The sequence below is a fragment of the Poromitra crassiceps genome (genome assembly GCF_964638095.1).
Source record: "Poromitra crassiceps genome assembly, chromosome: 1".
Lineage (NCBI taxonomy): Eukaryota > Metazoa > Chordata > Actinopteri > Beryciformes > Melamphaidae > Poromitra > Poromitra crassiceps.
This window is the reverse complement of record NC_139623.1, coordinates 71,212,122-71,238,936: the sequence shown is the minus strand read 5'-3', so window position 1 is coordinate 71,238,936 and position 26,815 is coordinate 71,212,122. Positions and strand designations below refer to the sequence as shown.

Genomic DNA, 26,815 nt, shown 5'->3' with positions numbered 1-26,815 from the left:
TTTTTATTTATTTGAACATGTTGTCTCCAATCCCAAATGTTTTCTATAAGAATGGTACTTTTACAATTAATTTTTATTTATTTTATTTGTTTATTTGGCAGGGACATATACAAAAAAACATTAAACCCCATAGGGGAAGAGATGCTTTGTAACAGATTTAGCTATAGGCTACTTTATGAGATAGATAATAGTACAAAAAAAAACATACATATGTAACGGCGTTGTGTAGGTGGTACTTGCAGCAACCCATGTTAAGGGCTTGCCCAGGGGTGGTTACGAACCGCCGACCTTCGGCTCGGGAGTCAAAGACACTAACCACTCCACCAAGAGAGCTAGCTCCCTTGGCGGAGCTGATTAACATGCTTTTATACTGGGGAGTGAGTTTAACCAATCCACTCGCTACCACTCGGGACTCGCGAGGAATCCGCGCTGATTCACCTCAGTTACACATACATGCAAACATCTATAGTCCAGGCAAAGTAGCGTTTTACGACAGACTACGGTAATTGTAAAATAATTTTTTGCAGCTTAGATCATTTCTATGAGGTGTCCAGAACAACATACTAAAAGTCCTAAGAAATCCTAGTTGAGGAAATGTTAATTTCTCATCAATCCGAGATGTGTGCCAATAAGGCCAGGCAACAATACACCCCAATGGGGCTATTTTTTTCCTTTACTCCTATCAAAATGAAACTTTACACAATGAAAGTAGCCATGAAAAGTAACATTTTTTGTATTACAAGTTTCTTTGAATTTTTTTTTTAATATGCACATGAGCTCCACACTAATTGAATATGTCCTAATTTGCATAGGCAGAAACACCATTCATATGTATGATAAATATATCTGCTTTACAATAGCTGCGGCGGCATTCGATGTGTACTCTGTCTCCAGGAATTGTCACTAAGCTACTTCCACGTTGAGCACTGGCACGGTTCACACCATTGCTGCCTTTTGCTTGTAGAACATCCGATGTGTTTTCATCACTGAATGACTCATTACATATTTTACACTTCTCCATTTCCCCTGTTTACATACGTACATTACACACTGCATAAACCAAAAAAGAAAAGAAAACAGTGTTGTCTAGCAATGAAATTAGGCCCAATAGAATTTGCTAGTGCTAGCAAGCTAACGTTAGTTTGTTTCAGTAGGCTATGCGATGCTACTTCAAGATGAAAAGTAGTTTTGACCTTAAGCAAAATGTGTCTACAGTAAAATGTCTAGTTCAAGATTCAAGATTCAAGATTCAAGATTTTTATTGTCACTCCATGGTACAAGTACCACGTGTGAAATTCTTGTGCAGTGGACTCCGTTTACGACATAGTACAAATAGGCAACAAGCAATAAGTAATAGGCAATAAGAAATAGGCATCAATAAGCAATAAGACAGCAATAAGGCAATAAGAAATAGGCATCTTATAAGCAATAAGACAAGTCGGTGGCTTATACGACAGTGGCATATTCATTGCACATAGGTGCACATGTCATGTGCATACGTTAGACGTGTTCAGACATTCCAAATTCGACGTTTTATACATACATGTGCAAATAGCATGTACCTTATTAAACATACACTTAAATTTACAATTAAACGTTAGGCACCTTATTAAACATACACTTAAATTTACAATTAAACGTTAGGCATCCGTAATAGTAGTAGCTGCAGTACGGTACTGCGGTACGACTACTGCACTATTTGTGCATATTTAGGAGTCTCGTGGCCTGCGGGAAGAAACTGTTCCTCAAGCGATTTGTGCGTGTTTTTGGAACCCTGTATCTCCTCCCTGAGGGTAGCAGGGAGAACAGGCTGTTGTGGGGATGGTTTGTGTCTTTGATGATCTTCAGGGACCTCCTGAGGCACCGCTGGTTATACAGTTCGTGCAGTTCTGGAAAGTTAGAAAGGAGTTGGTAACTTAAAATGTTCCGATTGGGTTTCTAGCCTAGATATTGCTGTTGCTAGCTTCTCATAACACTGCAATGCTACTTTACAAACGGTGGAAGTCTGATGTGTGGCCCGCCTGGTCTGAAATACTTGCTTACTACAAAAACAGAAGCAGTTTTGGTGTCTGGCAAAATTATTTAAAGAGCTGGAATGTCTGGAAAGTGTGTCTATCTGGTTTTTCATCTGTCTTCTGTGTGAGAGTGAATCGTTTAGTTGGTAAGAATGACTTCTGCCTGTTATCTCGTAATCTTACCAACAATACCAATTATTTGTAATTATAAAACGGCTCTCTCAAATCAAGCAATCTGATTTGTTCACAGCCATTGTATAAATCCAGTAACCCACTCCAATAACCCATGGGTTATTGGTTGCCATGGCAACTCTCTTACTAAAAGCCTTTGGTTACCTAAAAAAAAACAAATGGCGGAGACAGCTGTCAGATCCTTGTGAATCGATCTTCGCTTATAACTTTACTAATACTTCGCAGAAAATTATGTTTTGTACAAGAATAGATGCGGGCTAATGTCTTCTTTGCAAAAAAAAGGCTGTTAACCCCGCATTTAACCCCGTATTTAACCCCGTAACGTTAGTTGGTGTCGGGCTTTGCAGAAAGCACTCAGCTTCTCAGCAAGCGCTGAGAATGCAGCGCTGCGCTCGAGCTGCCTGTCGGGGTTTCCAGAAAGCTCTCAGCTTCTCAGCAAGCGCCAGGATTGGCCAATGTCAACTTCAGTCTCCAGAACGATCCAATCAAATGACCCGCACGTTCTTGCGGTCCCGCCTTACAGTAGTGTTTCAACTGACTCTATCAGAATACCATGCCAGTCGGACTTATAGTATTATTATTATTATATTATTATACTTGGAAACCGTTTTATAAAAGTAATATAGCACTCGAGCTGCGTGGTGTTGTGGAATATATCCCGCTGATAAGCTGTTATCCCACTTGGCCTGCGGCCTCGTGGGATAACAGCTTATCAGCAGGATATATTCGCCACAACACACTTGCTCTCATGCTATATTGCTTAAATCTACCAGCCCAAAATGTAATCTCACCACGTTACTAATGACTAAGATGGCTATTCTGACTTTCTGTCATGTCATTAGGTTAGGCTTGTTCACAAATAAAAAATAATAATTTAGAAAGCAACTGGAGGCAAGATTGTGCTTCATTTTTTCCTTTACTCCTATGCGGGTATATTTTGGGTAGCCTATATTTGATTAGTGTATAGCTCATTTGCATATTCAAATTCATTTTCAAAGAAACTTGTAATACAAAAAATGATACTTTTCATGGATACTTTCATTGTATAAAGTTTTATTTTGATAGGAGTAAAGGAAAAAAATAGCCCCATTGGGGTGTATTGTTGTCTGGCCTTACTGGCACACATCTTGGATTGATGAGAATTAAACGTATTTCCTCAACTAGGATTTCTTAGGACTTTTAGTATGTTGTTCTGGACACCTCATAGAAATGATCTAAGCTGCAAAAAATTATTTTACAATTACTTCTATTTTTGGCTCCAAAATGAGTTACTTTGCCTGGATTATATATAGATACCAAGAATAAAACACCACCCACACACACACACACTCACACACAAACACCAGACAGTACCACTATGTGGTTTAGTGCTGGCAACACTGGTTGCTCAGGAGCCACCTCTTGGCCTCACGGGAGAATCTATTGTAGGTAGGAAAGTTTTTTATATTACTGGGTAACTTATTCCACTCCTTTATTGCTTTAAAGCAGAAAGCAGTCTGGGCGAATACTGACTTTCTCAGAGGAACGTTACAGTCCCCTCTCGATGCAGACCTCAGCGCTCTAGCTCTTGTCTCAGAGCAGGACTGTACAAAGGTCTGCAATGGTGGAGGGGCAGCATTGTGGAGTATTTTATCAATTAAACGGAGGTCAGAAAATGTAATTAAATGATCAAGGCTCAATAAATTATATTTACTAAGTACGTTACAATGGTGATACTGTCTGGGTTTCCTGTCTAAAACTTTAAGAGCTTGTCCATATAGAGGGCTTTCACACCGGCAGAACTCAGTGCCGGTTCCGGTTCCCGAACCCAAATTTGAACCGGCCGGCGCGTTCAGACCGAAAAAATAATTGGTTCTCAGGGGAACCAAAAGATAGTTGGTTTTACCTTGGGAACCGTGACATCATCAGTGGGCGTGTCTTATTCTAGACTTTGAAAACGAGCAGGAAGGAGAAGAAGGCAGTGACAACATGGAGAAAAATAATTTGCAGTGGTCTCCTGAGGAAACCAAATGTTTAGTTGCGATTTGGGCATCTACCGAATCTCAAGAAAAGCTAGAAAGCAGTACAAGAAATAGTACATGTAAGTCGTATGCCGAACTTGCGGAAGAGATGGCCAAGGCTGGGTTCACTCGAACGCCAGACCAAATAATTAATAAACTTAAAAAACTGGAGGAGGACTACCGAATAATGTCCTCCGGTTCGCCAGAAAGCACCAAGGTTCTGAGACTCAAGAACGGAACCAGAGCCAGAACCAGAACCGTGTCTGTCTGAAAGTGGTAATAATAGAGAACGGATTGGGCTCAGTGCCGTTTAAAGCCCGGAAATCAATGATACTAATGGAACATGACTGATCAATGATGAATTCTCACCTCTTTTTCTTTCCTTATTTCCTTCTGTTTCCTTCCTCCTTTGGCCTCCTCCTTCAGGTGGGCATGACGGTGCACTGCCGCATCATGAAGGTGGACATTGAGAAATTCAATGTGGACCTCACATGTCGCACCTCAGACTTAATGGATAAGGGCAACGAGTGGAAGCTGCCCAAGGACACCTACTATGACTTTGACACGGAGACAGAGGACCAAAAACAGGACGAGGAGCTGAAGAAGAAACAGCAGCGAACACGTCAGTATGCAGAATGGGTCAAAACAACATGGAACCAGGCTGGAAATGCAGGCAGTTTTAGAACAGACACAGTGGCCCGACTCGAGCAGCCAAGTGATGAAGAACATGGTCATATTTTGATGATGATCGATCGCTGTACAAGACTAAGCCAATTGGCTAGAATCAAAAGAGAGGTTTTGTTCCATTTGAAGAAAAAAAATCTTACAAAAATAGAAACAAATTATGGTACATTTTAAAGAATCATATGTGGCTTTGGATAACAATCAATACACTATCTACATTTCAGAGATCATGATAAATTTGATATAAGATTGATACGTACCAATCTCGAAATACATTCTTTACATCCCAACTGGGTAATGGTGATAAAGATATTCCTGAAGAAACTCAACAATGTTTCCCTTGACATCTTTCCCCTTATACTGTTTCTCTGCTTTCTGCATCATCTCTCTCTCTCTCTCTCTCTCTCTCTCTTGCTTCCCCTCTCCAGCATATATAAAGCGTGTGATTGCGCATCCCAACTTCCACAACATCAGCTTCAACCAGGCAGAGAAGATGATGGAGTCCTTGGACCAGGGAGACTTGGTCATCAGGCCCAGCAGCAAGGGAGAGAACCACCTCACCGTCACCTGGAAAGTAAGGGACAGATAGAGCGTTGAAGAGGGGGGTGTTAAAGGATGAAATTAAAAGATCCAACTGAATGGATGGGATGAATAAATAAATAAAAGATGCCCGTGGAGACGTTTCACTCCAGCAGACTGATAGAGAAAGATCATGGTCTCATGGAAGAAGTGATGCAGGAGGGGATGGAGAGATCCCAACCAGAATCAAAACTTATTTGAACAATCAAATGTATGTGCAGGACAAAAACAAAGCAAATAGTTGGGTATACGGTAGACTCAGCTCTCAGTCTTAATCCGTTTCACTACTGTAAGACTGAGAATATTACTATTTAAATCTTTTCATAGCGTTAGGTGGTGCTGTTGGAAGCCTTGCATCGGAGAACCAATCAGTGATGCTCATGCAGAACCGGTGTCTCGCAAAACATCGCCACGTTTACGATTACGATTACGATTACGAAAACTTTATTGTCCACAAGGGGAAATTCGTCTTTGGTTCCACCGCAGACATGTCTCAAAAGATAAAACACAACAATACACATGACAAACACATGAAAACACACATGAAACAATGTAATTATGACAAAGAACCTGGCTGGACATCCACAAATAACCACACATCCACAAAACAGTCGACACACATTCATCCACACCGATGCACAAAAGTAGGCTACACCTCCCAATGCAGGTCAAAATGACAAATCATAGGTCTACGACCTGTCCAATTCAAAAACAATTTAAAAAACATTCAGGAGAAGACCTGCTGTACAAAAAACCTCAGCAAAATAAGAAATTAAAACACCACCCTAAGCAGAATCTACCGCATCCTAGTTTTATTTATTGCCATGACAGCATCTGGGACAAAGGACTTCTTATAGATGTTCCTCTTTGCCATCGGTAGTCTGTAACGCTTCCCTGAGGGTCAAAGTTCAAATTCACTGAACAGTGGATGAGAGGGGTCCTTACGTTTGCGGAGAAACATATTAATCACTTAGAAACAAACATAACCTGTTAATAGGGCGTGTTTCATCCGGCCCCAGCGGCTAGAGGTCTTTCCCCCAGCGATAAGCCCGACTCCCGAGGCTAACGTTACAGAGCCTGCTGATGACTTCACAGTAGCAAGCGGACCACTTCCGGGTAGGACAAATTATTGTAAAATAAACAACAGGTATAAACTCTCTTTGCAGCACATCAGTGTCTTGCTCTATATTGGAACTATGAAACATTGCATTGCCGCCACCAAATAAAATTCTAATAATAAATGTAGGCGTGTCTGCTGCCGGCCGTTCTCGCCGGGCTCTGAACCAGATTTGGAACAGTACATTTCCAGACGTTTGGTGGTTAGGTGGCGCCGTTGGCGCCGCTCACCAAACGTCTGGAAAGCGAGACTAGGTATACGGAGGACATTACAGTCCTGATCCTGTGATGTTTTGTAGGTGGCTGATGGGATTTACCAGCATGTGGACGTGAGAGAAGAGGGCAAAGAGAATGCCTTCAGCTTGGGACATACCCTCTGGATCAATAATGAAGTAAGCTCTTTTTCTCTACTTTTTGGTGTTTTTTTATAATGGCAAACTTATACTCATACAATAGTGTTTTTTATGGCAACTGCATATTCTTGAAGAGCTTCTTTCATTCTCTGCAGGAGTTTGAAGATCTGGATGAGATCGCCGCTCGCTACATTCAGCCAATGGCGGCATTTGCCCGCGATCTGCTCGTCCATAAGTACTTCCAGGATTGCAACGGAGGAGAAAAGGAGGTGCGTGCATACTTCTTGTCATAGCTTTGTCATGTATTTTTGTGGTCTTTTGAATATTCTTCATATTCTTTGCTTCTGACAAGCAGGAGAGATGGCTCCACACCTTGTGCTACTACGACCTAGACTTAGATCTCTCATATTTCCCTTTGTCTTGTTCTCTTTCTCGTAGAAAATGGAGGAGCTGTTGATCAGAACGAAGAGGGAGAAGCCTTCTTTCATTCCTTACTTTATTTCCTCCTGTAAGACTCTGCCAGGAAAGTTCATACTGGGCTACCAGCCTCGCGGAAAACCACGGTGAGCGGGAAAGGTCCCTCACTCACTCAAGCCCTTTTCCCACATGCGCTTTGTACCGCAAAATGACCGGTACGTGGTCTAATGCCTGCATGTGAGAAAGGCGCCGTGCCGGTATAAGCGCGACCCCGTCGTCCCCGACATTTCACCAGTTTCGTGCCAGTCAGAAGAGCGGTATGCTCTTAAGGAGACGCAAGTGGAAACGGTTCCAGTCATTTTCCGCGACAGCGGTCCTTCAATCATGGGCGAGGAGTAGCCTACACACGTTGCTTAATGTTCCAGCGGGCATAATCTAATCATTCGCGCACATTAAAGCAAACTGGCGAAATTATCTTGTGATAGCCTAATAAGAGCAGTATGTCAGCTTGCTGATTTCCGAAGGCAACCCCGGACACATCAAACAAAGCCAGTCTGTAAAAAGTGCTTCAACGCGACGCAGGTGAACGGATAAACATCGAACCAGCAACTATTTCTCTCAGACACGGATCCCAACTTCTTCAAAGTGCATCAACTAATCATTCGCGCACATCAAAGCAAACTACTTCCACATTTCGCTTGTGCATTTGCTGTGTCATTCGCTGTGTCTGTCCGTGGCTGCTGCTCTCGAGCAGAGAGGGGAGGGGGAAATCGGCTGTGTTGATTACGCTGGCGGCTTGACGCTGCTCTTAAGTCAAACGAGTGTGATTTATTGTGTGACAACTGACAAGCGAACTTATTTCGAGTTTTGCCGACCCCCCAAATAAGCTCCCCCCTCCCCCCCAACATACAGGAAAATTCGCTGATAGATTCCCACATGCGCGAGCCGAAGTGTGAAGGGAAATGTCCGATATTGACTTACAGGTAATTTTCCGGTACGCATGTGGGAAAAGGGCTTCACTGTAATCAGGGTTTCCGCTGACAATTAACACATTGAGTGCCAGCCGTTTTTTCAATGCTGTAGGTAAGTTGTGCCAGGTTTTTTTTTGAGGATTCTGGCTCATTTTACAAGAGCCGAGGATTCTTTTCTGTTAAGACTTCGTGAACACCAATCATCTAAAAAGAACTAATAGAATGTGTGCTTTCTCTGTCTAAAAGAGTTCGTTTGTAGAGTTAGTAGTTATGTAGATATTAGCCGTTGAGTACAGCATGGTTTCAGAGATTTTCAGAGAGTTTTGAGATAAATGGATTTTTAGAACCACCTCACGTGCCTGTGATTATGGGTGCCCTTGGGCAAGTCTGTATACTGTTTTGTGTGTGTGTGTGTGTGTGTGTGTGTGTGTGTGTGTGTGTGTGTGTCTCCAAACTCCTCCCTCCGTAGGTGTGGCTTTGCAGTGTTTTGTCACAGGCGAGTTTCTGTTGCCTCACAGATCCCAAAAAAAGAGAAGGGAATCGCAGGAGCGGGGAAGAGGAGAGGCGAGGGGGGGGGGGGGTTAGACACGGGAGAGAAATTCCTTCGCGATCCCCTTCTTCCAATCTTGAGGCAGCCTACTCCGCTCTGCTGCTGCTGCTGCTGCTGCTGCTCCTCTGGGCTGCTGCTGCTGGCGGCTCTCGGGCAGTCTGGCTTACTGTAAAACGGATCGTTTGTTTCTTGAGGTGTCGGCTGAGAGCTTTGAAGAAGCTTTTGCGATTCTGGTCTTATTTATGCGCAAAGGTACTCGAGTGTGTGTGTGTGTGCGCGCGCGTGTGTGTGTGTGTGTGTGTGTGTGTGTGTGTGTGTGTGTGAAATCGAAAGAGTTTTCGCCCAGCTATTTCCTTGAAAATTAGAATGGCTTTCTCCAGCGGACCCGTGGCTGTTTTTTGCTCGGCTTTCTCTCTGTCTGGAGAGAACTGTCGCCACTTAGTGGTCGGTAAAATAGATTATACACATTCTCTTCCTCCAATAGTGGTATAGAAGATGTAAAAGGGGTTGATTGATGTCCCACCGTCAAAAAAAAAAAAATGTTTATGTAAGACGAGATATCTCGTCTTTGGCACTCAACGGTTGGATTATGTAAGACGAGATATCTCGTCCTTGGCACTCAACGTGTTAAAAAAAATCTGAAAATGTCTAAAATCCAATAATCTGAATAAGTTTTTCTAGGGCAGCCAGTTTACCCAACTGGGTGAACCACAGAGTTGCCACGGGTGCAGAGGGGGCTTTCCATTCCATAACCATGAGTTTTGGTCCCAGCATAAGGGCAGTCTGGACCCAGTCAGCAGCACTGGGTGGAGTTAAATTGCTTAGCCCTGCGGGATCGCCCAGAATAAACAGGCTTGGTGGTGAGAAAGGGATGCTCTGACCGATAGCTTTTTCAATATATTCATGGACGGTTGACCAGAACCTCTGCACCCCTGAACAACCCCCACAGGGCATCATCACTCATGCACCTCCAACGCTCCTCTGCCAGGCCCACTCTGTGTAGCCTGGGGTCCAATAAACTCTGTTTACAATTTTAAATTGAATGAGTCTTGTTCTCAGAGTTATTCTCTTGTAACTTTCTGAGAATAAGGCTCCCCACCCTCTGTAAAAAAATTACTAGTTTTAATTGCCGACTCCATTTGTTTTGGAGAGGAGGGGACCTCTACTATAATATGGCTGGCGGTACAAACCTCGTGCACCATGAACACTGAAGGAATCGTAACCTAAAAACAAGCTGAGCAGACTGCGCTAAATGTTAGCTACAGCAGCCCTGTCCGCCAAACTGCATTGGTAGAACAGCTATTTTTAACACGAAACTGCTTTATTCAGCGGTATTATGAGTTTTAATTACAGAGTCTGTTTGTTTTTGGAGAAGAGGATATTTAAGCTTGTTTCATGCTTGCCGTGCCGGGGGGGGGGAGCGATCGGGCGCGAGCGTAATGATGTCAATGTGTTGGGCGTGACCCCCGCAGCCGCACAGCACGTACCTGAAGATTTTCCTAGCAGCGCGACCTCCGCGCACGGCTTCTCCCCAAACATGGATGCTTTTGAGCCACTGAGCCCTGAACACTGAGCTGTGTTTTCACCACATTTCTTGACCCATGTGGTAGGCTAAACTGTGATTTGCAACTGTTCGGTTTTTAGTCATTTCAACAAGTTAAATGTGTTGTGTTGAGAGAGATTAAAAGCAGGCTATCAGGGCTGAGAACTGAAACGGCTATTCAGTAAAAACAAGTTTGGTGATTCATTCATGTGCTGATGTATGGTCGTTTGAGAGTGAAAGCGCACTCAGTACTGCACATAATAGCGTTTCATTGTGACTTTTCACAGGCTGTTCTGACTATTACCATTGTACAATGTAACATGCTGATCACTTGGCTGCAGTTCTGACTATAAAAGCTGCCCCAGCGTGGAGTCCGCACGTGACTCGCGGAGCTCCGCCTCGCGGAGCCTCACTCGACTATAATGAGACCTTTACTGTGACTCTGTGAGTGACGGAAGGAATCCGAAGCTAAATTAAAGCGGCTCCCATGATTCCACGACGCCATGACACTTCGTTCTTTGTTATTGTTTTGAGTATGAGACCTCTAGCGGCCGAAAATTACATAAGCGTATGTTTTAACTGCTACTGCTACTGCTGTTTAACCCATCTACAGAGTGGGATGCTATAATACCATCTTAAATATTGGTTTCCACAGCATTGAGTATGTGACCATCACCCCAGACGGCTTCCGGTACCGCTCTCAGATGTTTTCTACGGTGAACGGATTGTTCCGCTGGTTCAAGGACCATTATCAGGAGCCTGTGCCAGGTGTGTAACATAACATGCCTGCTGGATCTATCTGCTGAGAATTATGAGATCATGTTTTTTTTTTTTCTCAACTTTATTTTTTTCCTTTTTAAAGGCATCACCCCCACCAGCACCAGCAGCCGAACAAGGACACCTGCATCTGTTAACGCCACCCCACCAAACATCAACATCGCAGGTTAGTCACAGTCTGCAGGGTTTCCCACCAGTCCTTGAAATCCTTGAAAGTTTGTGATTTTTTCGATGCCTTGTAGGGCTGTCACTTTTTTATTCGAAATTCAAATTTAACTTCGAATGTGGGGAGGGAATGTTCGAATGTATAATTGACCTGTTGTTGTTGTTTTTTTGTTTTGTTTTTAACACATTCACTGCCAGCCATTTTTTTTTACTGTAGGTAGCTTCTGCCAGAGGGTTTTTTTGAGGATTCTGGCTCATCTTTCAAGACCCGAGGATTCTTTTCTGCTAAGATTTTGTGAACACAAAATATCTCAAAAGAACTAATAGAATGTGTGCTTTCTCTGTCTAAAAGAGTTAGTTTGTAGAGTTAGTAGTTATGTAGGCATTAGCACTTGAATACAGCATGGTTTCAGCGTCTGAAAATTTAAGCTGAGATAAATAGCTTTTTGTGAAATTCGATAGAACAGTCACTTTAACCATTCATTTTTGGCATCAGTAAGACGTCAGATATCTAAACAATAGTTTTGAACAGTAATTTCCTCCATAACAGCAGGAAACCCCCCTCTACTTCAAACTCCTCCCTCCGTGTGTGTTCTTCTTGGCTGCAGCGGGCGTGTCACAAGCTCGTTTCTGCTGCTGCTGCTCCTGTCTGCTGGCGGCCGCTGGGCGAGGATGGGCTCGCTCGTTTCTTGGGGTTTCGGTTGAGAAACCCCAAGAAACGGGGTTTCTTTTGCGATTCTGGTCTTATTTATGCTGCGTGTTTCAAAGTGTGTTGCACCCATAATCTATTATGCAAATTTGCAATCCCCCACCGCCAGCAATCAGCGCGAAAGCGAAAGCGTTTTCGCCAATCCATTTTACAGTATGAGAATGGTTTCATCGCGCGTTCCCCTGCAGTTTTGGCTCGGCTTTTTCTAGAATGGAGAGCACTGTCGCCACTTAGTGGGTCGGTGGAATGGGTTGTACACGTTCGGTGGCTTCAATATTTATATAAGAGATGTAAAAGGGTTAGATCAACGTCCCACCGTCAAAAATTTTTTTTTTTTTTTTTTTGACGTATTAACACGTCATTGGCAGTCAACCGTTGGATTTTTTTTGACGTATCAACACGTCATTGGCAGTGAACGTGTTAAATTAACCAAAATTAACTCATTGAGTGCCAGCCACTTTTGGAGAACGGACGCTCCCAGTGCCAGAGTTTCAGAGCATTTTCAGTGATTTCTCGAGGCCCACAGAATATTGTGTGATATTACTATGTAAACACCGAACACGCACAAAGAACGATGAGACTCTCTTCTATCATCTACAAAAAAAAGTTTATTGATCCCATTTTCCGTTCTTTAGTTATGAGCCGGAGAAGATAGGCTGTTTTGAGCAAAAAGACACTTTTCAAATTAGAAGCTGAGTTATTCCGCCTTTTGTGAAATGCAGCATTTCAAGCACATTCTGAGTCTGAAGATAATATTTTCTGATGTAGTGACGTGGTGTAGTTGTGTGGTGCATGCGTGCCCCACCCCCCTCTCCCCCCCTCAGCTGCAAACTCCTCCCCACACGCACCCAGTCTATTTTCGGAGCCTCCGTTTTTTTGCGCCGGCTCCCAGCGCGACAAGGAAATGGCAAACCGGACTGCATGGAAAGGTTTGGCCCTTCGGCGTCGGGTGCTGCCTTTCTGGCGGCTAATCGTGTGAAGAAACTATGCAGACAGACAGACAGAGGCAGAGGAGCTCAGTTGTGTGCGCGGATTGACTGATGTTCGTAGCCAAGCTGCCAAGCAGCCAAGCTGCAGTCAGAGCCATCTATATGGCTCTGGCTGCAGCATGAGCGGTTTCTCTTTGATCACGGGGGTTTTTCCTGCAGTTTTCCGGACCTTCCTCTAATCTGGAGAGCACTGTCGCCACCTAATGAGTCCGTAAAATAGGTTATACACCTCCAAAAGCTACAATATTTGTACAGGAGATCCAGGAGGCTTTGATCCACGTCCCACCGTCAAAAAACGCATTTGACGTCGATCGACGTCCGTGTCACTCTACGTCACTATTTACTTTGACGTCGATCGACGTCCGTGGCACTCAATGAGTTAACCAACTGCTGCTTGCTGGTAATGTTAATCCCATGTCAGAAAAAGTCTCCAGATTTGTCACGTTAGTCTCTTCTGAGAAAGATTGTCTCCAGGGGCCAGTTGCACCAAGCGGCCTTACGACTGGTCTTAAGCTAAGTTGGTCGTAACTTTACGACCTAACAGCTACGCCGGTTGCACCAACCTTTTCTCACTAAGACTGGTCGTAAATATTACGCCTGGTCAGGAGGAGGTGTAAAGTGCCTGCGCCTGTAACAGAGATCTCCGTGGTAGTCTATCAGCGGAGACCTGATGTGATTGAGTCCTCACCGTCCTCATCGTCGTAAAGTCGCCTTCGAAGCATGACGTTAGATTATAACGAACTAGTTGTGTGGCTTAGCCTTCCCAAATGTTGAGGGTCGTTTTTTAGAATTTAATACATAGAATTGGGAACATTACATTCAATTTCATTCAGACTGCTTGGCACTAATCGCCGCCATTTTCCCCCCAGGGCTTCCACAGGAGGAGGGGGGTGGGAGGAGGGAGGGTGTAGTGACGCACATACAGTAGTGGGTGACGGCGCGAGGCACATTTTTGGGGCAATCAGGGGGCATTCCCCGGCAATTCACATGGACGCGCATTGCTACGACCAGCGTAGTTAAGACCAGACGTAAGCCCTATTGGTGCAACAGGCGTAAATCCACTCTAAAGACTGGTCTTAACTAAGACCGACGTAGGAGTTACGACCAGGCATAGTTAAGACCACTTGGTGCAACTGGCCCCAGGGTCTGAAAAGTTGTCTCGAGTTGGATGCAGCAAAAAAAAAAAAATTATGAACCAAAAAACGTAGAATAGACATGAGTCATTGGATGTGCTTGAATTTGTATATTTTTTCTTAATGTGACCTTGGCTTGGAGGAAACTTCATTGTAACAGCACAGTTGAGAAGCGTTGACACATTTCAAGCCTCTATCTCTTTTTAATTGTTGTCTGTGAGCTTCTGTAAAGTCTGCTGGTTCTCATAAAAATGATCCGTTTTGGAACAGTAAATAACCTTGATCCGAGTCTCAAACTATGCCGTGTTGGGTCCTTGAATTTGGGGGACTTGGGCCTGGAAAGTCCTTGGATTTGATGCTTAAGGTGTGGGAGAACCTGAGTCTGTTCACACTCACACTCACTTGAGTATTTCCAGTTTGCATGTTTCCGTTCTTCTAATCCAGGGGTGTCAAACTCATTTTAGTTAATAATTTTGGTCTCAAGTGGGCCAGACGAAGAACATCGGTAACCTATAAATAACAAAACCTCCAAATGTTCCTGTTTCTTTTAAGTGTAAACAATTACAGGTACATTTTAAGAACATGTTTTCACATAGGGTTATCTCAGCTCCCGTAGGCCTATCAACCAAATGAACAAATTTACAACTGTGCATTACAATTGATGCCAACTGTGCAATTATCTTCACAGAAAATAGTTGACCATTAGTGATGAATACAGAAAACATGAATAGGGTGGTTCATATTTAACTTGCTTCTGAAACCTGGTACCTCTTAAGCCTGGATTATGCTTGACGCTTTGGCCGGCCGCACGGAAATGAGAGACACGGAATCCTGACGAGGAAACGTGTGGAGCTTTTATACTCTGTGGGTTTCTGCTCGCGGAATTGAGCGCGAGTCTTGAAAACTCCACTTTGTCTGCCCGTCCGCATCCGCGTAGTTACAAAATTCGGGCTGCGCACGGCCAGGCGAAAACCGTCCGCACGGAGCCTTGCGGAGGGGCGTGTCTGCTGATTTGACGTCACTTTTCCGCGCGGACACTCGTGTTCCTCGCTGATGCGGAAAGCATAATGAGCCCTTTAGCCTTCATAAGTGCATCACACTGGATTTAAGGACTTTTCAGTGCAATCTTCACACTTTGCAAAGTCAAGGGTTCAATGTGCCGGATTGGACCCTCTGGCGGGCCCGGTTCTGGCCCCCAGGTCGTATGTTTGACACCCCTGTTCTAATCTATTCCATTTGACCCTGTTGTCCTGTCTTTGACTTGAAGCTTAATTACGTCATCTCTCGAGGCCTTTTTACTATATGACTTTTCCTTCTTTTTTGACTAATCATTTATGCCCCCTGTGGTTGATCTTTTAGGCTTGGTCTTTTGTACTTATTACTTAATACAAATACAAATTATTATTGTTATTATCCTGTTGCCTTGTCTTTGACTGATTACCCTTCCTCTTCAGACCTGACGCGAGCCGTCAACGCGCTCCCTCGCAACATGACCTCCCAGATGTTCAGTGCCATCGCGGCGGTCACGGGCCAGGGCCAGAACCAGAACCAGAACCCCAACACCACGCCGGCACAGTGGGGCTCCAGCCAGTACGGCTACGGCGGCAGCACGGGGGGAGGGGGAGGCAGCTCCTCTGCCTATCATGTGAGTGGTGACACTACACTTAGAGCTGGGTGATAATGGTTGAAATGATCGTCATCATCATAAGGATTTCTTTTAATGTTGATATATATGTAAGGGTTAATGCACGACGAGGTGTGTCCATTATCAGAAATTAATGTACGACGCGGAGGCGTGAACCATCTGAGGCGAAATACATACATTTCTGATAATGGACACCTCGAAGAGCACTAACCCACTTACTGTATAACCATGGTCACTTGCCAAAGAGACAAAACAAGACCATTTATTTTTTCATGCATTTTGCAATACAAATCTAGTTTTCATAACCTTGGGATATGAGAAGCGGAGACAAAATAGTCCCCTCGGCTGCTCAAGATTTTCATAGGAGAAAATGGCCGCTTGGTGCCTGTAACCTGGCAGAATTTCTAGCCCATAAACTAGCTAATAACTTGGCCAATTGACCTATCACTAAGCCCCACCCCCCGTGCTCACTCGGACAAACGCAGGGCACGCTGACTAGAATGAATGGCAGCCGTCACTGTCACAAAGTTATATCCCAAGATGCTCTTCACAACTTTTTTTTTCTAGAAGCCATCATAAAGTACTTCACTATGCCATGGAGGGTGATGTACAACATTTAAAGCTATCGATAAAAAGAAATGCGATACGTGCATGTAAACGGCTTTAGCGAATCTGTAATCAAACTCCATTCAAAAACATGCAGTTTTAACGGAGGAAGACAGCGGGATAACCAGTGGGGATAACGGACGACTCACATCCAGAATTGACATTTTATTCACTTAGTGTAACCTCTCCGTGGATTACATATATGCCGAATTGAAGAGTGGTGCCTGGTAATCTATTTCATGTACCTCTGTATACCGTAATCAAGAAACTTTTAATGAATAGTGTAGATGTTTCTCATAGCGAGACAATGGCACACACGTTGGTGTAGCAGCAGATCAGCAGAGCTTACAGCTTTTAACATCATGTTTTCCTCCTGGATGTTTTCTCTTTAGACTACCTCACATTTATTTGGGGAACGGGATTAATTCCCTCGTTTTAGGGTTTGACTGGTGTCTGGCAATGTTATCATCACATCAATCAATGCGCCTCTTCTTCACTAGTCTCGCTGGCCAGCCTCCCCTCCCTCCCTACCTTTTCACCAACTCCATTACGCGCATAACATAATGACTGGAAACTCGCATAATTCAGCACCCTAATTAGGCTACTTCATGGGAATAATTTGCTTTACAAAAAACTGGAACCAAAACATAAGAATTAGCCTTGTACGCCACCTAATACATGATGGTGCATCTGTGATCCATAAAGTCGATCAGATGAATATTGAAAGCCTTGTTACCATGCTGCATGTGGACAACACTTTTGTGTTTTATCACTTTGATGTTCTTAACGACCACAGCTGCTCGTTGGCTGGCATACATCGGCGATGTTTGGTTGTTGAATGAATTCGTTCATCATACAGTAGCCTAGGGCCTGGGGGCCCCCATTTGAGAACCACTGGCCTAGGCTACAACCTATGAAAATATTAATTTGGGCTACTAGACTAGAGGAGCTGGGTGGAAATGCCTCCGCTCGCCTTTCAATCCGGGAAGGGGGAATATCACCTGAAAGCACACCCCAGGTGTGCGCCTGGCGGGCTTGCTGCAAAGTTGCAATCAGGGGGTTTGACAGTTGACAGCTGAGGGCCGGCTTCTGTCAGCTGACTAACATAAACATCAGATCTCCGAAAACGAAAATCAGATTTCTAAATAGCCGTTATTTTTGATAAACTGAGCACACAGGGGTAATCTAAATCGTTACTTTGACCGACTCCATTTTTTCTAAACTTATAAAAGTGCCATATTAACAAATTAACGGTGGTATAGAGTTCAAACGGCTCTCTTGTGATCCTGGCGCATTGATATGAATGATGAACAGACCATTTGACTGGAACTACTTAGCTATGTGTACATTATCACTGTACATTATTAGGGCTGGGTATTGTTTCAAATTTCAAGAATCGAATCGATTCCGATTCGATTAATTTCAATATCGATTTGGTTAGTGATACCAAAACATGTTTTTTGAGCTGTAACCTGAATTACATGATTGTCCAGTTATGTAACACAGGGGTTCCAACCTTTTTTGCGTGACCGGTTGTCAATTGTCAGTTTTAGTTACACATATATTTACTCACCAGATGGTGACAAAGGGTAAATAACAGCCATTTCATCTGTCAATAAAGACACTTTCACAATTATGCACAGTGATTTGAGTTCAGCCTATATAATTTCTAAAAGTAGATATTAATGATCAAACATTTCCATTTATGTAGCCTACAGTATTTATGTTTTTGTTTCAACTACAAAGTCTGTGAAAGAGCTGTTGCACACCTAAAAAAACTTTAAATCAGGTGCGTAGGATGGAAAATGAACTAAAAGTAGAGAAAATCCCGCATGACACTGACCTTACTGGTAAACTCTTTATTAGAAGATAAATAGGGAAACAACGTCTGATGAAGGTCTAGTACCGAAACGTTGTTTCCCTATTTATCTTCTAATAAAGAGTTTACCAGTAAGGTCAGTGTCATGCGGGATTTTCTCTACTTTTTGTTTCAACTACAAACATAAATAAACGTCAACTTGAAACTGTGTTTCAACTACCACACACAGCATAATATTTTAGCCTATGTTTATAATTTATTTTTATTTATTTATTTTAATAAAAAAAATCGATCTCTGGACATATGAATTGATATCAAAGGATTACAATAAAAATCGAAGAATCTATTTTTTTAACCCAACCCTATACATTATCACAAAATAATGGACACCCTGCAGCCAATCAGAATCGAGTATTCACCCAGACCATGGTATAACACTATATGGCTCACATATTATGCAAAATCACACCTTAAATGATTGCTGTTCATTCTATTGAGTGGAATGGTATTGTCAGGTGCAGTGTTGTAGTTAAGTCACTATATCTCCAGTCGAAGTCATGTCTCGAGTCCCCAGTTTCTGAGTCACCAAAGAAGAGTCTGAGCTACAGAGTCCTGAGTTACTGAACATGAGCGTGAAGCCGCATGTACAGTAGGTGGAACACACGTGCCTGCCCTTTTGCACGAAATTGAATAATGTCACGATATTAATATAGCTATCAATACCTTATGCCAAATGATTAGGGATTAGGGATTATGCCATTAAGTCCAAGTCTTCGTCTCCAACTTCCGAGTCCGAATGCATGACTTCCCAAGTCCGAGTCATCAGTACTCAAGTCCAAGTCGAGTCACCAGTCCTGAAAATGTGTCCAGGACTTCGACTTCGACTACTAACACTTGTTAGGTGTTGTGTCAAACAAAACAGACATTTTCAAATGTTGTTCTTAAAATGTCGTCAGTTTTTAAATAAAGGTTGCTTGTCATCAATTGAGATGGCAGGATTAACCACTGGACTAGTAGTAGCTGAAAATGTGCCCCCCCCCCCCCCCCTTCCCCCCCCTCCAAGATCTCAATGAGCCAAGTTAGTCATCAATATGTCTTCCTGTTGCAGGTGTTTGCCACGCCGCAGCAGCCCATGGCTACGCCCATGATGACGCCCAACTACTCGTACACCACGCCCAGCCAGCAGGCCCTGGGCACGCCACAGTACCCCGGCTCCACCCCGCAGTCCTCGCACGCCCACGGACACGCCCACCCGCACGGAGGACACTCGTCGCACCACGGCCATCACGGCGGTCACCCTGGACACGCGTCCAGCACGCCCTCGTCCACCTCGTCCAGAGGGCGCACGCCGGTGACGCCACAGCAGCAGCCGCAGCAACCGCAGCAGCAGCAGCCGCAGCCACAGCCGCAGCTGCCGAAGTAAGTACTAGTTAATTAATTATTATTATTTATTTATTTTGCAGGCCAGGCCACCGGGCATCGGCCCGACGTGCCCGATTATGCAGTCTGCGGCTGCCGGTTACATCGTAAAATATTAAAAGAATATTTTAAAAAATCCTCAGGTGTCATGGTCCAGACAGTCAGCTCCTCTCCGCTGCTGTGTTAGCTTGGACGCTCACAGTCACAACACTGCCTCACAAACTTGGCTGCATCCAACTCGAGACAACTTTTCAGACCCTGGAGGCAATCTTTCTCAGAAGAGACTAACGCGACAAATCTGGAGACTTTTTCTGACATGGGATTAACATTACCAGCAAGCAGCAGTTGGTTAATTTTGGTTAATTAAAAAAAATAAAAAATCAAACGGGTCAATTATACATTCGAACATGCCCTCCTCCCCCACATTCGAAGTTAAATTCGAATTTGGAATAAAAAGTGACAGCCCTAATGTCAGGTCTATTGAGTCGTTCACACCGTGGCATTTTAAAATTAACATTTTTGTTGGTGTTCGTGTAATCAAGTCGACGCACTTTAAGCCATTTCACATGATATTTTCCTATGTTTTGTTTCATTCTCAAATTGGGGTCCCACGATCTTAGTAAATACTCCAAATTCCATGTTAGAATGGTGTGAGTTGTATTCTACTAAAAACAAGATATATTTGACAGGTTCAACACCTACTTAACAAATATGTAGAAAAATGTTGAAATATATATAATTAGGTTTCCGATCACTTCCCATTGTTGAAAGTGCATGTCCATTTTGCGGTCTACTTCCTACCACCCCAAATTGAATGCAACATCCTTCCATCCAAATATAACACATCTCTTTGCCACTAGATGGCGCTAAATAGTGTGAACATAATATATACACTGGAAAAAGAGGTCCAAGGCACTCCCAAAAAACATTTTAAATTCAATGTTGCCAGTTTCATAACTGCAAGTTTAAAAACTGTGCCACGGTAGTTTTTGGGGTGCTTTTGGTCTCTTTTTTTATCAGGACCCTTTTTAATCAAAAGAGCACTTAACCTCCACAGTCTAGAAGCATTCCAGCCCCCTATCTGTTTTTATTATGCACACTATCTTGTGAATGAAACCGCCACTCCTCTGACCCCCCCTTCCCCCCCGGCGCAGGTCAAGCAACAGCTCAGCGGTGGACTGGGGCAAGATGGCCGAGCAGTGGCTGAAAGAGAAAGAGGCAGAGGGGCGGAAAAAGACCCAGAGGATGACTCCGCGGCCGTCGCCCAGCCCCATGATCGAGAGCACACCCATGTCCATCGCCGGAGACGCCACGCCACTGCTGGATGAGATGGACCGATAGGACACGCAGGGGGGGGGGGCGTCTGTACACCCCCCTCCTCACCCAAACCCATGCTTTCTACTGCCTCTGCCATCTGTTTTTTCCCCTTCGGCCCTCTGTCTCCCCATCTCTCCCGCATCCCATCATCAGCCCTTCTTTCATCATGTCATAACCAACCAGTAGCTGGATCCCCCATTCCATCCAAATGGCTGTCAAGACTGCATCCGCACCATTCGGTTCATCTGCTCATATTGTAGCTCCTTTGTATCATGCTGGTATGTTTGGCCCACGGCACCATCTTGACGCCTTCCTTCCTCTTGTCCTCCCGTCTGTCCCGCCACCATCTCAAATTTTGTCCGTCTCCTCACCTGCAGTCACCTTTTCTGGCTGCATAGTATTTTATATAGTCAGGATAACACTGTACGTCACACACAAAGTCAATATATTGACGAAAGAAACTTGAATTTGCTGACAGCATTTACATATAGGATATGGACCTACACAGACTTGTTTGTCAGACAACCTATCAAGTTAGCTTTTCTTTTTTGGCAATTGGTGGTTTTCGTTTGGTTCATGGGTGCTTTTGACAGAGGGGATTTAACAAATATAGTTAGTTTCAAAGATCCGCCTGATCTCTTTCCCGCCATTGTGGTTGGTGGATTTTTTTGCGAATGATTGCCAAATCAGCGCTTTGCCAAGCCAATCAGGAACTTGACTGCGCTATTGTATAGAATGCAACAAAGTGAATAAAGACTTGTTTTTTTCTTCAGTTTGAACTTTCAACCTTAAAGCCTGCGCTCTTCACATGTGTGAAAGCAAACCATCGTTGACTGCACACGCAGACGAGTCTGTGATGCAGTCTGGCATTTGATGTTGTGCGTTGTCAGTGCTTTGCTTGAGGGGATGAGGCGGAGTAAAGTCCAGAAGCCGTAAGTAGAGCAGAAACCTTCATGTCAACGTGAGTTTCTCCATCATATATGAAAGGCTGTCGGTTGTATCCACCAAGAATCGTATTATCACCAGAGCTGACTGTATTCCGGCTCCCGCAGATGATCTTTAATGTATTCTCGCGTCGCGCTGACTCCACGTCGGCCTGGCTGAGAGAACTGTGCGCTCACAGTTATCCCATCATCACCGCGGTAATGCCGTTACCACGACCGCACGTGAACTTATTCAGGAGTAAGATTACCTCGGAACGCCGTTGCTATTCTGCAACAATTTCTTGTCGGCATGTTTTTCCATGTGAAAGTACCACGCCATGTCAAGCATCCGTGGCGGTTTTTCAAACCATCATTTTCTTAGTTTATTAAAATTTTAATCTCTTATGTCTTTGTTATTCAGTGAATATTTTATCTTAGACTTTGGCTTATCATTTTTGCCACTTATGTGGGATGTGAACTCCTTATATTACAACTCCAGTATAACCTTTCCCAATTCCAAAATCCCTCCAATGGTAGATTAGATTGATTAAAAATCACAAAAACATGAAAAACTACAAAAGGCACTTTCACATCAAAACCAGTGTATGTGCTTTTCAAAAACAAATATATTGTATATTCGCAGTTGCCTATCGAAGAGCAGCTGCTAAAATGGACTTAAATGACGAGTTGAAATAACTTTTCAGTTATTATAACACTATCAGCAGCAGATTATTGGTTGGACCAGCTAAGTATCCACTGTCCCATGTTGAAAACTGTAAAATATCGTTTACTGCCCATAGTTATTTTAATAGAATGAATTTATTGTTGAAAAGGCGTCGGATCTCCATGCATCATGTTTAGGGCTGTCTGCATGTCTGGGAATGCCCATACAGGCTCTAGGAATGCCCACAATAGACGCTGGGTTAGCTGGCTCAGCCTGGCTGGGGGCGTGGTCAGGGTGGGGTAAAAACCCCCGTTCTATCCATTCAGCAAAGTTAGAATTTAGCTGATAGCCCAGCCCAGGCAGACACAATCGGGGATTTAACCACCGCAGTAAACGCACATCTGAGCAGACGTCTTGTGTTCTGCTCAAGAACCCCCAAACCTGTAGTTTAGAGCCGCAGCACCGTCTTTTGGTGAGTCAGCCCATTGAGATATATGGGCGGTTTTACCCCACTCGCACGCCAGCCGTTTAACATTTTGTGGGCGTTCCCACGCATGCCGACTGTCTATGCCTCTTGACTGTTGTGCATTCTAGGTCATGTTTCCAGCTGTGACCAGCCTCTGTGCCACACACCCCTATGGTGCCACAGTGCAAACAAGCAGCGCCGGTATACAGTGGGGTGCTTTATTTTGCAGGGTGCAAAGTAACAGGGATCCAAAATATGCATATTATTTTAAATAATGTTGCTTTGAGTAAACTTATCACATTTCACGTCTGCCAGATTTAAGACATGGCATGGTTCTCAAGGCTGTGATGGGATTGTCAGCAGTTGGTGGTGAGAAAGTGAGAGTGAAGGAGTCATGTCTCTTGGCACTGCTGATGACCTTTGACCTTTTCTACCTGTGATCCCTTTAATAAAAGTGTTCATATTGAAGCCTGAGTCTTGGTTGTGTTCCTTTGGAAACTTCCAGAGTCCCTGTGTGTGTGTGTGTGTGTGTGTGTGTGTGTCTGATACGCTTCATTGTCGAAATACGATTGGCATGCAGAGAAAGCAAAGTGTTCCCTCCTTTCTAACTCTTCCATATTAACAAACAGGGATTTATTCTTTAATCAGCTGTTTGAAATTGGTGCAACAGAGAAGCTGTACATTAGCAAGAAAAGGGACAACGAATTAAAACAAATGTGAGTTTAATTAATCTTTACAATCCATCATCTTTATAACCCATAAAAGTATATTAAGAATCCATTTTAGACATGCCTTTAGTTTGTATTTTTAATTTGACACGAGGCAAAAACGTTTTTTTTAAACTATCAGGCTTATTATGAAACCAAACGTCCAACATCACCCAGCAAAAAGAAAATAAAAAAAATACTTGTTTCCCCTCTTCTGGAAGAGGAAATGGATTGGCCACAGATGTAACTACTGCTCATCATTTCTATCCATTCCTGGTAAACAATCCCTCCATTTTGATCATGAGAAGCGTTCTGTCAGAGGAAAGGGAGAGAGAGAGACGGCGCGTGGTGCGTATGAGAGGGGTCATGAGGGCTGGCGTATGCATCACATTAGCAGCACAGAGACACATGACGAGAAGTAAGAAAGAAAAACAAGCCATTTAGTAGGCTTGTTGCTGACGTCTCATCATCCACAAGGGGAAAAACATAAGAACAGACAGGCACTTGTCTCTGATAGCAACAGGCAGAGGACCTACCAGGGCCGATTTTAGCCTGCTACATTAGGGTGGGCTGGTAGGGGGCAACTTTGGTGGTAGGTTGCCAGAGGTTGTGGGTTCGGGGATGGGGATTAAGTTGCATTATATTATTATTTATAAAGAGAACGATTTGAACCAGGGTGTAGTTAAGTTAATTGAGTTAAGTGTAATGGGCACACCAAATTGTTCCAGTAGGAGTCAGCCACCTACTTGTGACAGGTTGACAGATATGGGAAGATGTTCATTATGTTTACTATGGGGGACCAACAACTTATTTTACATGTATTTACCTTATTGGTATTATAGTGCTGTGCTGCATGTTAATTACATTGCTTCACAATGTTTTTTTTGTTTTGTTTTGTTTTTTTATTTTCCCCCTGATTTTTTAACCCATTTTTATCCCCCATTAGTGCTAATTGAATGTATTTATCCTGGTTGCTTCTCCACCCTTTGCTGATCTGGGGAGAGCCAAAACTGGCTCCATGCTTCCTCCGAGACATGGGCAGTTAGCCAGCCGCTTCTTTTCACCTGACAGGGGAAGCTTCACCGGTAGGACATAGCACGTGGGAGGATCATGCTATTCCTATTCCAACCAGTTCCCCACCCTCTGAACAGGCGCCCTTAACGACCAGAGGAGGAACCACATTAGCAACCAGGATATTGCATGTTTTGGTGAAGGGGTTCCTATATGAAGGAAACCCCCAGGAGGCACGGGGATAACATGCAAACTCCACACAGAAAGGCCCTTTTGACGACCCCACCCGGGCGATGGGCACTCGAGGACATGCTGTGTGTGGGTGAGTGTGTTCTAGTGCAATAAATGGTATTCCTGTCGTCTTGTGTTGTATGAGGTGCAGGATCCGCTACTAAAACAGATATTATTTCTCTCTCTGCCTGTTATTGCCACTGCTCACACTTAGCTTGTTACAATATTTTCCTAACTTTTGATTGGGTGGGCAAGACTCATGTCTGGGTGGGCTTAGCCCACCCCTGCCCATAGCTAGATACGGCCTTGGGACCTACTATTGCAGTTAATGCCAGTACACTGTTACAAATCATGAACTACAGTATTACCGCCTTGTAGAAGATTATTTCTCTTTTGATTTTTGATTTATTTATTTTTTGCTGCGACCAGCAGCAAAAAATAAAAAATGTTGGTCGGTCGGTTGGTCGGTCGGTCCACAAAAAGTCCACTACCCTTTAGCAGCCACAGTTTTCGCCCTATGAGGCTGAAATTTGGAATCGTGTGTGTGTGTGTGTTTGAAGGTGTGTGTTCATGCCAATTGGCTAAAAGGGGGACAGTGTGGGGGATAATTTAGAAAAGGCAGGATGGCACGGGCAGCGGACTGAAATTTGGCATGGAGGTCAAGTGTGTGTGTGTGCTAAAAGAAGGCTTGGGGGGGGATTTCCAAATGCAGGATGGCAGGGCTGAAATTTGGCACGGAGGTCAAGTGTGTGAAGGTGTGTGATGTGTTCATCATGTGTGTGAAGGTGTGTGATGTGTTCATCATGCCAATTGGCCAAAAGGGGGGGTTTTGAAATGCAGGGTGGCAGATGCAGAGTAGGATGGGCTCCTCCTGCCATCCTGCATTTTGGACATTTGCATAGGCGGTCGCAGCTATTGCTAATCATTCGTGCTTGTTGGATAAACAAACCACAAAGTGCTGCAGGCCTGTTGGAGTCCAGAGTGACCAACAACAGCTACATTCCTGAGAGGACACTCCTCTCACTAAACTGGAGACGAGTGGGAGCTGAGACAGAGGCGGGGACGCAGCAGGTCGCCCGTTCATTCTGCTGACTGGCTAATATTAATTAATTAAATGTATTAATCAATCAATACAGTGTGGAGCCTCTGTAGCCTCGCCCAGGTCTTCTCTCTCATCAGCAGCAGTTGTTGGCTTGCTGCCTCTTGCTGCGTTTGCGTCCGTCGTCTGTGATCCCTGGATGGAAGCAAAAAGGCACATTTGACATTTGAGGCACTTCGGTGAGGCTTGTATCCATAGCAACAATGAGCGCTACAGTGAAATTACTCTAGCTTCAAACATTAAGAGCCATAGTAAGAAGTATGACTGTAGATATTCCTGTGTCATGTTAATATCTTTGGTGTTATGTGCAAACCTTGTAACAATTTTTGTGTGTTTCTCATGAGTCATGTTAATAATAATAACAATAATAATAATAATAATAATAATCTATCTATATATACTGTATATATAAAAGTATAGAGTATGTGGGATCTGGCCACTGTTTGTTTCAAGTTCTGTGTTCGGCCACAGCTATGCCGTTTTACGTGCGATTGGGCTGAAACCTTCAGGGTGTGTAAAGGGCAGGGCGGGTGAGGCTGCGCAGTGGGCGAGCTGCGTATGCAAGCTGCAGGGCCAGCTTGGCGAGCTGCAGGGTAATCGAGTTGAGAAAACATCTCAACAAACCCTTTCAAAACTCAAATTGGATTATTAGATCAACCTGATAACAAGGCTGTTTTTCTTCCTGAAAGACTTTTTTTTTGCAGATGTGAGGTTT

General features: G+C 43.9%; 2 protein-coding genes across 2 annotated transcripts in view; one reads left to right on the top strand and one right to left on the bottom strand.

Annotated features, from left to right (window-relative positions):
• Positions 1-23,501, top strand: part of supt6h (SPT6 homolog, histone chaperone and transcription elongation factor) — a 75,119-nt gene extending 51,618 nt beyond the window's left edge. The window contains exons 29-38 of the mRNA XM_083642348.1: positions 4,634-4,829; positions 5,320-5,465; positions 6,886-6,978; positions 7,095-7,208; positions 7,378-7,502; positions 11,076-11,188; positions 11,283-11,363; positions 15,648-15,838; positions 19,372-19,682; positions 20,837-23,501. Coding sequence (XP_083498474.1) covers positions 4,634-4,829; positions 5,320-5,465; positions 6,886-6,978; positions 7,095-7,208; positions 7,378-7,502; positions 11,076-11,188; positions 11,283-11,363; positions 15,648-15,838; positions 19,372-19,682; positions 20,837-21,023 — 1,557 coding nt within the window. The 3' untranslated portion in view covers positions 21,024-23,501. The remainder of the gene's footprint in view (positions 1-4,633; positions 4,830-5,319; positions 5,466-6,885; positions 6,979-7,094; positions 7,209-7,377; positions 7,503-11,075; positions 11,189-11,282; positions 11,364-15,647; positions 15,839-19,371; positions 19,683-20,836) is intronic.
• A 2,606-nt stretch (positions 23,502-26,107) lies between these two features.
• rab34b (RAB34, member RAS oncogene family b) overlaps positions 26,108-26,815 on the bottom strand; it is a 13,663-nt gene continuing 12,955 nt past the window's right edge. Inside the window, 1 exon segment of the mRNA XM_083648054.1 lies at positions 26,108-26,235. Within this exon segment, the coding sequence (XP_083504180.1) occupies positions 26,177-26,235 (59 nt within the window). The 3' untranslated portion in view covers positions 26,108-26,176.